Source organism: Siphateles boraxobius, unplaced genomic scaffold (assembly GCF_051911475.1).
Source record: "Siphateles boraxobius isolate OS27281-9 unplaced genomic scaffold, OSU_SipBor_1 130, whole genome shotgun sequence".
Lineage (NCBI taxonomy): Eukaryota > Metazoa > Chordata > Actinopteri > Cypriniformes > Leuciscidae > Siphateles > Siphateles boraxobius.
Genome location: NW_027508734.1, coordinates 38,398,891 through 38,411,927, shown reverse-complemented (window position 1 = coordinate 38,411,927; position 13,037 = coordinate 38,398,891). Strand labels below are relative to the sequence as shown.

Here is a 13,037-nt window from a genome sequence, read left to right as displayed (position 1 = left end):
ACTATAAACAGGAGAGTCCTCGCAAAACATCAAGATAATGCGTTCTTTCTCTCAAGGATAGCTAAACTTTAGTCTTAACTGGAAAGAAAGGCTTTAACAAAGAAATGGCCCCTTAAACTATTGGCTTCAATGACCCCTATATGTTTTAACACATTGAAGACCTTTCTCAAACACAAAACAAGTCCCTATTTCCTTTCTGGAAGCTGGGTTAAATAAGTAAGCACTGCATTCAGATATCAAATACAGACATTAAAGAATACATGAAAAGGACATTTCAGTAATCACAATGGTAACTTATATAAATAAAGTAAAATCTCCAGAGAAGTCATTCAACTCATTTGATATTTAGAAGGAAAAATATTGATTAATACCTTAATTATAATCAATCATTACATATACATTGAAGCAGCAGTGGATTCCAATCCACCCCCTTCAGGCGAATACAAAGGAAAGGAGTAGAAGTTGGATTATGTTGGGTGCCAGTGCATGTAGGAGTAGCTGGTAATGAGTCTGCTGATGAATTAGCAAAAAAAGCTTTAAAAAGGGAAGAAATAGATTGTAATGTTCCATTAAGTAAAAGTGAAGTTAAATCTATTGTTAAGGAAAATATTATTAAAGAGTGGCAGGAAAAAATGGAATACAGATAATAAGGGGCGGTATTTATATAATATCAAAAAAATAGTAGATACTAAGAAAACCATAAATGGTAGAAATATAGGAAAGAAGAGGTCATAATGACTAGGATGAGACTTGGACATTCAAGATTGAACGCAACGCTCTTTATAATTGGAGTTCATGAGACTGGTTTATGTGAGTGGGGAGAAAGAAACAGTGGAGCATGTGATATATGATTGTAAAAGGTATGATGAGGAAAGAAAGGAATTGATATCGTATTTTAAATGAAAGAGGGAAGGTTAATAAAGATTTGCCATATTTGTTAGGTTATGATTTTAATAAAGATAGAGTAGGATATAGAATACTAATAGAATATATATATATATATATATATAGTACTGGACTAAGTGAAAGGATTTGAATATAGAATAAGGATGCTTTGGACTATTCCAGATTTTATAGTCCAGTCTGGAGGAGCTGACACGCAGCGCCATGTGGGCTATATGGGCGATGGAATGAGATGGAGCACCAAAATAATTAAATAAGGATGGATATTTGAGAAGGAAGCAAAGGAAATAATAATAAGGAAAATCTGATCATAAGAAATCATGACTGCACAACAGCAAAGGTAAGTGGCGATATGCACTAAGAATGCAACGCGCCAAAAAAACGAAAGAAGAAGAAGAAGAAGAGATAACCGCGCCATCTCGTGGATTTGAATATTCAGTTTAGTACTGGCCAGAGGCATAGAGAGAAAGAGTTGCGACACTCCCATACACCGCCATAGGAACTTTGGAATGCGGAAGTAACGCGTGTCGTGGAGCAGCCAATAGTTCCAAACACTGATAGTTCCAGCATTGAACCCCATTCATTTTCAGTGTTTCCGAAGTACGCTCGCTGGTAAATTAATGAAGTTACTGTATTTTTTTACTTTTACACACATTAGCCGACCTCGAAATTTTATGTAGCCAGTTTTAGTTATTGCTTATTGGAAGATAATAGGTTAATTGCAGCTATAGCTTACGTGACACTAACGTTAGCTTACTTACGGTAACCTGATGTATATAATTTATAATATTATTGATAATAATATTATATATATATATATATATATATATATATATATATATATATACACACACACACACATATATATACACACACATATACACACACACACACACACACACACACACACACACACACACACACAATTCATTTATTTATATGGGTTAGGGTTAAGTGTGTATATATGCATATTTGTCAAAATGTGTGTTTGTGTAATACATATAGGCCTACATAAATACACATGCATTCATACATATGTGTGTGTATATATATATATATATATATATATATATATATATATATATATATATATATATATATACATACATACATACACAATTAATATATTATGTGTATGGGCTAGGGTTAGTTATGTGTGATTGAAATATACATACATGTGTACTGTAGGCTACACAGTACGCCATCGTATACATGTATTTGGCAAATCAAGTCAAGTCACCTTTATTTATATAGCGCTTTTTACAATACAGATTGTATCAAATCAGCTTCACAGTGATAACATGAAAATAATATAACAGAGTTTGTTTCTAAAAGAAAATTGAGTCAACGTCCACCTTAAGTAAGGCAGATCAATAATATTATTGAATATTAAATGTCCCCATTTGTGTGTGTTTTCTGATGAATGGTTTAGTCTATGATTAGGGTAGGATGAAGGGGTACATTAGCCATACTGAAATGAATCCCGTTAACGTTTAGCTACGTATTTAGGAACATAGTTAATTCACTCATTAACTATCTCTCCGGTTTAATTTTATGAAGTTAATATTTACCGAACATTGCTGCAAATATAGTCGTTGCTTTTTACGTTATGGGAGCAGTCCATTTCCCTCCTAAATCATTCATTTGTACATGCACAGCGCAATTATTTATATTTTATGTTGGTTGGAATTCTGAACGGACCGCCTGCCGTGTCTTTGCGTGATCACGAAGGTAGGCTAATGGCTGAATCGGAATTTATAAGCAAGATCACGGATCAATAGCCTAATACAGCCCAGTTGTGCTAAAATAAATATCATGAGACGTCCATCATCAGATGAAAGCCGCTAAAGCCAGTGCTACTACCCATGCGAACATGAACACTAAGCTTTTCCCTCCAAAAAAACCTAAAACTTATCTAAGTAATATACAGTATTTCGTTGTCACCCTGGCTCTCCAAATGCAAAACTGACATTAACTTAATGCAATAATGCAGTAACAGCTGAAAAAGTACTTGGGTGTGTGTTTTATTTTATATTTACCGTTCAATAATGTAATCGCTGCTGTCTGTCCCATAGAAGAACATGACAGCCAGCGTATGTTTTGGAACTATTGGGGCTTACATGAACCACGTGACAGCCATAGCGGCGACATCAAAGCGTGTCGCAACTCTTTCTCTCTATGGCTCTGGTACTGGCCAACAGGGACGTCGACATCGCGGTGATTCTCGCGAGGATACGGTTGGGAGCGCAGGTCTGGGATCAGAGAGTTACAAGGGGAGTTTTGGGCCAGTGACGTTGCGCTTATGTTTGGAGTCAATACAGGAAGCTGTAGTAGACAGCGAGGCCGGACCGAGCCAGGGTATGTAAATTAAAACTATCACGGAAGATTGTCATCTACTCTCGAATCATATATTATACCAAGACGTTTGTGGTATTATAACAACAATAATGTCAGGTTAGAATGTGTGTTTCACAGGCGATGGCAGGAAAGTTGCTGAAATAAAGTTAAACGTCGGTTGTGACTGGTTAGCTGATTTCGCTTATTTACTCCTATTGACTTTGAATTTAGTTCAATATGTAGATGGAACATAAGTTTAACATTTTACAGATGTACATTTTACTTTTATGATGTGCAATGTGGGTATTTTGGATTAAAAAAGTACCTTTCCACTTGTTAAGAGAGAAAAGTTTCTCCCACAAATCAGCCCCGCCCAGCAGACTCGTGAGGAAACAGTAGTTTAAAGATGAATAATACATCAATAGGCCTGTAGTTTCTCATCCCATGCCTTCCCTCTTTGCATTAGTATAGCGGAAATCCACCTAACGTTAATATCTGTTTTATGACCACATCCTCTGTGCAATTAAGACTTTGAAAGCATATATGTCGATGTTTTGAAAACCTAGAGGTAAATTTCTGTGTAACATCCAGATCATATATGATTTGTGTTTTGCTGTTATATGTGTATGGACGATTATCTATTATTTTCACACATCAACATATAACACTCTCTTGATGTGATTACAGATGGCTTGCAACGACATGGAGAAGCCCAGCCTCGATGATGGCTGCTGTGAGGGCGAATACTCCAGTTGTGCAATAGCCATGGAGAAAGGGGGAGATTCGTATCTGAGCCCAACAGAGAACCCCTCCACAATCAGTGTCTCTTCTAGTATCCCCCCAGACCAGCAAGGCTATGATGTAGAGTTTGACCCTCCACTAGAGAGCAAGTATGAGTGCCCTATCTGTTTAATGGGTCTCCGCTCGGCAGTACAGACACCATGTGGACATCGATTCTGCAACTTGTGCATCAGGAAGTCCATCAGGTTAGTGTATTTGTCACTTTCAAAATTGACCCTGTGAAGCCTACTGTATCATATTTGATACGCAAATTGCTACAGCCTCTAAATTATCAACATGACCAAAACTTCGCTGCAAAACCTGTTGCACACAATCTACTACATTCTTATGTCTGATTGATAGTTTATACTTTCTTAAGTCAAAGTCATTTTAGCTGATTCTTAAAAACGTTCATCATTAGGTCATGGTTCACATGTCTTTTTGCTGTGAATTCTTTAATGATTTTTATGAAGAAAACAAAATTATTTTTATTGTTAGTAGTGTTTCAAGATGAACACCTACTTGACTGGAGCAACTTATTTAAAGGGATAATTTCCCCAAAAATGAAAATTCTGTCATTAATTACTCACCCTCATATCGTTCCAATCCCATAAGACTTTTGTTCATCTTCGAAACACAAGTGAAGATCTTTTTGATGAAATCTGAAAGCTTTCTGTCCCTCCATAGACAGCTATGGAGCTACTACCACTTTGACGCTTCAAAAAGTTCATAAAGATTGTAAAACTAATCCATATGAATTGAGTGGATTAGTCCAAATTTTCTGAAGAAACACGATCACTTATGAACAGACTGCTTTTATTCACATATACATTGATCATTAAACATACATACTTATGGGTTTGGTACGACATGAGGGTGAGTAATTAATGACTGAATTTAGATTTGTGGGTGATAGTTTGAGCCTCAGAGTAAAATTTAGGTGTTTTTTTCCTCCTCAGATTTGAACTCCATATTCTCCCATATACTATATGAGCCATAAAGCCTGATGTATCAAATATGATACTCAACAAAAAACAAATATACGCAAACCTTTTTTTTTTTGTCTAAAGATTTAATAAACTGCTCCATTTATTTATGGATTCATGGATTTTTCTGACCATTATCTCATATGCCAGGCTTTACAGTATTAAAAATGTAAAATATAACACTTAATTCTGCCTGGCAGGGACACGGGGCAAAAATGTCCAGTTGACAATGAGGTGCTGCTCGAGGAACAGCTCTTCCCTGATAACTTTGCCAAACGAGAGATCCTCTCGCTCACCATCAGATGTTCTAATGTGGGATGCAGTGATAAAATGGAGTTGCGCCAACTGGAGGTAAATTTGCTGGTGTGACCAATACTCTACTCCTGCAGTATCAGAGGATCTAGTTTAAGGACTGCAGTTCTTGGACTGCATTTCTAGGACCCTAGTTTTATGTGACAGCGCCACCTAGCTAATTCTATCTGAACAGGGACCTGATTCAAACTTCAAACAAACAGATGCAAAGACGACCAATGGAATTAAAAAAAAAAAAAAAATTTGTATCTTTCCACTTTATTTATAACAGAAGAGCAGGAGCAGCCACTTTAAACTTACATTTATTAACGTACTATAGGGCTGGGACAACGCGTCGACGTCATCGATTAGTCGACGCAAAATATGCACGTCGATTCGTCAGACCCAAAACAAAGATGGTGGCGCCGGAGAGTAGTAGCAACACGAGTGGCTCCTCAGACTATCAGAAGTGCAAGGCGACACAACCAAAAAAAAAATGTGCGTCAGTATCGAGTTCTCTTTCGGGCTTGAACGAACCATAACACACAAAGTATGCTAAACTGTCTGTTTTGTCGAGTGTCCTCATAAGAGCAGTCTTGAGTAAAATAAAGTATTTTATTTTAAAGAGTAAATGACTCACTCACGTGACAGATTGCACTTGTTTTCAGTTAGCTAGGCATATGTGTTTTTAAGGCTTCAAGGTTTTATTGAATGCTACCTCTGACTAAGAATGCATTACTAGTTTGCACTTGTGTAGTCTTTTACTCTGGAATTTACTCTGGTGCACGCATCCGTGATTATTAAACTAACTTCTCTTTCACATCTAATTGCGCTTTAACTGTCAAATACACAGAAGGTTATGTTAAAAACACTAGGGGTGGCACGATCCGCTTTTTTTGCCTCTGATACCGATTCCGATACCTGGGACTCAGTATTGGCCGATACCGATCCGATCCAATACTAAAATAATAATTAAAAAAACAGTGCCAAATTACCTAATAAACTGTATCTGTATGCCTCACTGGGGGGAAGAGACTGGGATTATTCAACTTTTTAATGAAGCAGCAACATATGATACATAGATTGGACAGAACAACTAAGGCTATAAATAAACTGCCATTGCGCAAAAGTATTGTAATATGAAAGGCTCAAATTCAGAGCGGCACGAAACGCTTATGCGCTTCCCGTGCGCAGAATGATGCGCTCGAAGCAACATGGAGTCACGGCGCGCGTCGCATTGAAAAGTTCAAAGCACAAAAGTAAGATATACATATATTTCTTTATTTATTCATTAGTTTGAGCCTTTTAACAGTTTTAAATTTCAGTTATTGTGCGTGTGAAGAGCAATTATATCGCTCTCTACTCCAGTGTTGTGATCACTGAGGAGTTGTGTTGTGATCTAATAGACACCCGGTTGAAAGTAACATGTGAAACTCCAGCACGTTAAAGTCCTTTTATGCAAACCATAGACCTTTATCTACATATCTACAGTATAATAATAGGAACATTGACTCATCTTGGAGAGAGTTTCATCGTGTTGACTGTTTTACCCGAGCGCGACGCGCTGTTTGAGTGCTGAGAATGACTGACAGCCGCAGCGGAGGGAGGTGAAGATTAATTTAACGATTTAAATCTGTACCTCACATTAAACTATATGTAATGGCTTCAGAAATCTTGGAATACAGTACACGAAAACATTATAGTGCTTTATAATGTTTTTGTGCCTTTTGTGTTGTATAACAATACCCAGATAGCAAACTGACTCCAGACCGGATCCGCCGCGGAGGTACCACAAGCTCCGGAACGGATCTGCAAAACGGGTCCGGAATGGAGTCCACTTGCACAGCGCAATGTATCCGGAACAGATAATGATTGCGGATCCAGACCAGATCCGCGGCAGACCCTACCCATATCCGCTGATAAAGCAGCTTATCCGCCGCGGATCCGATCTGGACCCGTTTATGAAGCAGCGTATCCGCTGCGGATCCTATCTGGACCCGTTCATTTCGGTCAGGAAACCTTTCAGTTCCCAATTATCTGGCCAAAACTATAGCTACAGATATATTTAAAATCTAATGGTGGACGAACATTAGATAGACTGGATTGCTCTATAAAAGCTTGAATAGTTATTAATGTATCTGCCTTTATTAATATGAATAAAACATGAAATCATTAAGCATTGATAATTTTTAGCCAGTAACAATTAAAAAATAGGCTATTACAGACTTTAAATGTATTTACTATTTTTTTTAAAATAGTTTTATTCATGTACAAATTGAATAGACATTACAGAAAAAATGAAATCAACCATGAATTGTTCCAAGAACATCATTTTTAATTTAGTGAAAAACAATACACTAAAATGATAAAGTATTTTTTTCACTACTGTTGGGTCAAGGTTTGCTGACAGGTGGGACGGCTCCTTGAGCTTCCCCTATCTGATGCCAGGTTGAACCACCGGATTACATGTTTTGTAATGTCGTCATCGGTGGCGGCACGGGAGACATGGCTCTTTCTCACAGCACCTGTAATACACAAGCAGATTTTCATTAAATGTCATGAAATCACATTGAAGCTACCAGGTTGTTTTGTTTTTTCTATTCATTTTGTCTAAAAGAAACGTTACAGAAACACAAAATTCAGATTGCAACAGTGAGTTGTGGAAATTAACTAAATTTGTAGAGTTTTTTCAAAAATAATTATACAGCAGGCATCGACAATAAGTAACCAAACCAGTACAGTGTTAAATGCTGTAGTGGGGACCAGTGTCAGTATTTGACAAAATATCTGGCTAAATCAAGTTGGAAAAGTATTAAATCTTACTTTACTCAGATATTCGGAGATGAAACAGTAGATCAGACTGGTAAGTTAGCACTTGAACGAACTGTAAGCTGAAACAGAACACACACACACACACACACACACACACACACACACACACACACACACACACACACACACACACACACACACACACACACACACACACACACACGTACAGTATTATATACAGGTCCTTCTCAAAAAATTAGCATATTGTGATAAAGTTAATTATTTTCCATAATGTAATGATAAAAATTTAACTTTCATATATTTTAGATTCATTGCACACCAACTGAAATATTTCAGGTCTTTTATTGTTTTAATACTGATGATTTTGGCATACAGCTCATGAAAACCCAAAATTCCTGTCTCAAAAAATTAGCATATCATGAAAAGGGTCTCTAAACAAGCTATTAACCTAATCATCTGAATCAACTAATTAACTCTAAACACTTGCAAAAGATTCCTGAGGCTTTTAAAAACTCCCAGCCTGTTTCAGTACTCAAAACCGCAATCATGGGTAAGACTGCCGACCTGACTGCTGTCCAGAAGGCCTTCATTGACACCCTCAAGCAAGAGGGTAAGACAGAAAGAAATTTCTGAACAAATAGGCTGTTCCCAGAGTGCTGCATCAAGGCACCTCAGCGGGAAGTCTGTGGGAAGGAAAAAGTGTGGCAAAAAACGCTGCACAACGAGAAGAGGTGACCGGACTCTGAGGAAGATTGTGGAGAAGGACCGATTCCAGACCTTGGGGGACCTGCGGAAGCAGTGGACTGAGTCAGGAGTAGAAACATCCAGAGCCACCGTGCACAGGCGTGTGCAGGAAATGGGCTACAGGTGCCGCATTCCCCAGGTCAAGCCACTTTTGAACCAGAAACAGTGGCAGAAGCGCCTGACCTGGGCTACAGAGAAGCAGCACTGGACTGTTGCTCAGTGGTCCAAAGTACTTTTTTCGGATGAAAGCAAATTTTGCATGTCATTCGGAAATCAAGGTGCCAGAGTCTGGAGGAAGACTGGGGAGAAGGAAATGCCAAAATGCCTGAAGTCCAGTGTCAAGTACCCACAATCAGTGATGGTCTGGGGTGCCATGTCAGCTGCTGGTGTTGGTCCACTGTGTTTTATCAAGGGCAGGGTCAATGCAGCTAGCTATCAGGAGATTTTGGAGAACTTCATGCTTTCATCTGATTTCATTTTTCAGCACGACCTGGCACCTGCTCACAGTGCCAAAACCACTGGTAAATGGTTTACTGACCATGGTATTACTGTGCTCAATTGGCCTGCCAACTCTCCTGACCTGAACCCCATAGAGAATCTGTGGGATATTGTGAAGAGAAAGTTGAGAGACGCAAGACCCAACACTCTGGATGAGCTTAAGGCCGCTATCGAAGCATCCTGGGCCTCCATAACACCTCAGCAGTGCCACAGGCTGATTGCCTCCATGCCACGCCGCATTGAAGCAGTCATTTCTGCAAAAGGATTCCCGACAAAGTATTGAGTGCATAACTGAACATAATTATTTGAAGGTTGCCTTTTTTTGTATTAAAAAAACACTTATTTTATTGGTCGGATGAAATATGCTATTTTTTTGAGATAGGAATTTTGGGGTTTCATGAGCTGTATGCCAAAATCATCAGTATTAAAACCGTAAAAGACTTGAAATATTTCAGTTGGTGTGCAATGAATCTAAAATATATGAAAGTTAAATTTTTATCATTACATTATGGAAAATAATTAACTTTATCACAATATGCTAATTTTTTGAGAAGGACCTGTATTAATTATGTATATTACATGGGGTGATGGAACTGTCAAAATGAAACAAAAATCGACACAAACTATTTATAACTTTATACTAGACATTCCGTGTAAAAGGTATTAGGTAACGTTAGGCCTAACATGATAATTTCTCGCCTGACATTTTACTGGAAAGGGGAGAAAATAATGTGCTCAGGGTTTGATAAAAATAGAGCAAACGTTAAATCACATTAAATCACCTCACCTCCCAGAGAGAAATAATTCCATCCAAAAAAAGCTTTTTACCCAGTTATTAATTACCAAAAACATTTTTACTCAAATCTCGGCTAAATCTAATGACCATTTGCTAACGGTAACTAAGTTATGGTTTTACACAATCATTTCAGAAATAAAATCATGTTGTACACGTACAGTATGAACGGTAATATTACACTGTACAATTAAAGCATATTTAAACTATTCTTACCGTGTTCCGTGTTTGCCGACTCGAACTGCTGTTGTAGGTTTTTCACAGTGTGGGATTCAGTGATAACGGTGACAGTTGAAATAGGCGCGTTTGGTCAGCGGGTCCGCCCAGCGTCTGTAGCGAGCCCGCGACTTGACAGTGCGCTGTCAGTAGGGTTGTAACGGTATGAGATTTTCACGGTATGATAATAGTCTCAGAAAATATCACGGTTTCACGGTTTACGGTATTAAACAATGATTATTATTATCAGCTGCAATGAACCTTAAATTAATGAAAACTGATAGGGTTTTTTGGTTGAACATATGGTTTATTAAAACAAACTTTTTTAATCTACCTTTTGAAAAAAATAAGAAAGAAAAAATAAAGCTGCAGATCTCCCATTTGAACAAACATGTTTGATCAATTGAATTAATAAAATTCTTAATTTATTAATTATTATTTAAGATAATTTTTATTTTGACAGGTTGTACTAAACTCCTATGAGTTTCAGTCAGAGTGTATTTTACAATGATTATTTTCAACAAAATTATGAAATGCTTATTTAGTTCTCTCAGAGCAGCTCTGGATATGTTCATGTGTTCACGTCCTTATATAGTGAGTGAGACGGCAGACGCTTTAAACACCATGAACGTCCCACATACTTGAGTATATACTAGGTGAAACGGTGCTGCTCATTCACACAGACACGCTGAACAAGCAGAATATAGATTTACAGTTTTTTGCGCTGTTTAATAGACACACTCATATAGCGATTTTATTTATTGCACAGCTATATTTTAGATTTATTCATCCATCTATCAAATCGCGCATTTTACGTGACATCTGCGTTATATTGAAAATCCCCTTAGCAACACGTAAATAATATGGACTTAAGTTATAAATGGAACTTTATCTGCAGGGAGGGAAGGATTTCGCGAATATGGGAGAACATATTTGACATATTTCCTCATTTTGCAGCCACTCTTCGTCCATATTTCTGGACACAACTGGATATCAATCTTCAAGGAAAAACCCACGTTCGTTTTTCGGATACCCAAAGTATTCCCACACTGCAGATTTTAACTTTTTTTTCGAAGAATTCGCAGCCTCAATCTCAGACATTTTCTCCAGTGCACATGTATAGGTGGAGTAGTCAAGTGGAAATAAGTTGCATATGCGCATTTGAGATCTGATTTAATTTTTTTTCCAAAACCGTGGATAAGCAAATGTTCACGATATGATAATCGTACAAGTCAATATCGCGATAAACCGCCATACCGGTATACCGTTACAACCCTAGCTGTCAGGAGGCGGGGCATATTCTGTGCGCATGACCGAATTGAGTCTGAAAGAACAGCGGACCTAGCGGCTTGAGGGCGGATCCGCCCCGGAGTCTATTGCTATCAGGGTAACATTCGTAGGCTATACAATATCGGATCGGATTTGGATGGTCTCGTCTGGCGATACCCGATCCGGCAAATATTGCTAGTATCGGAGCAATACCGATACTGAGTATCGGATCGGCGCACTCCTAAAAAACACACAAAGTTTACAAACACATTCGGATATGTCAGTGAATGTAAACATCAAGTAAAAAAATTGCATGTGTAGTAAAGTGACAGCAGCATAATAAACACTACCTACTGCTGTATAATGTTAATATGAATTTAAACAACAAAAGAAAAACGAAAAATCACTCACTGCTCTTGATTGAATAACTTTAATAGCTTTATTAAGAATACATTTCTTACTTGAATGCTGCTGTTAAATGCTCTGGACTGTGTACAGCTCACTCAGGGGAGGAGCTAAGCCGGTCATGGGCGGGGCCTGTTCCAATGTGACATTGCATTGGAGCACATTCCTGAAAGGCTCATTTTAAGTTACTATTTCAGATTTAAGGGGAAAATAATTTTGCATAAAAGGTCCCCTTTAACTTCTTGCTTAAGAATATTTTAGGAATCTGGCCCCAGGTTCTTAAATATGGTTAAAAAAAAATACAAGAAAAAAAATCTGTTACAGAACCTAACATTCTGACCTTAATATCTTGTTATTTATTAGAACAGGGCTCAAGACTGCGACCAATTGGTTGCATTTTGCGACCATTTTTCCTTCTAGTGCGACCAAATATTTATTTATTTTAAAGAGTAAATGACTCACTCAGACCCGACGCCAGGATGATTATTATACCGACAGCCTAATAATCATGAATGCACTCTGCTGTCTTTTAACACATCTCCGGCGAACGGCTCCTTCGCACAAAAGGTAAAAATGTCACGAAGCGCAGTGAAATGCAGTGACCTATGTTGCGTTTGCTGAATGGATCGAGGACGAGGTTGTTCCTTAACTTCATTTTATACGTGCAATTCACACGAGCTCTAAGCGCGTGCGAGACTGCTGCAAGTATGTGCTTATAGCTATTAATGTCGTGAAAAATACATAGATGACACTGACAACACGCTGACAGACAGGACCAAGAAGGTAACATTTAATAAAGTCTCAACTTTCAAATTTGGTCAGTCAAAGAAAATTAAACCATAAATAGGCCTACTATTTTGTGGCTCTTTTATGTGTCATGACAGATTGCACTTTTTTTCAGTTTGCTAGGCCTATGTGTTTTTAACTGTACGTTCACACCGCCGCCGGCAAGAGTGGCAAAATTCGCTCTCGCCGCCCTGCCAGCGACGCCGTGGAAAGATTCGTGGACGCTCTGATGCTTT

General features: G+C 38.0%; 1 protein-coding gene across 5 annotated transcripts in view; it reads left to right on the top strand.

Moving 5' to 3' along the window:
- Positions 1-13,037, top strand: part of traf6 (TNF receptor-associated factor 6) — a 29,354-nt gene that overhangs the window by 2,213 nt on the left and 14,104 nt on the right. For 4 of the 5 annotated variants that reach the window (XR_013203690.1, XR_013203688.1, XR_013203689.1 and 1 more), the window contains exons 1-3: positions 2,905-3,261; positions 3,928-4,226; positions 5,207-5,357. Coding sequence is in view for 2 of the 5 variants with exons in the window: in XM_077229367.1 (XP_077085482.1) it covers positions 3,928-4,226; positions 5,207-5,357 (450 nt within the window). In the remaining 3 variants the exon portion in view is untranslated. Of the gene's footprint in view, positions 1-2,904; positions 3,262-3,927; positions 4,227-5,206; positions 5,358-13,037 lie in introns of those variants that run through there. The other variant, XM_077229368.1, reaches the window with a different exon arrangement.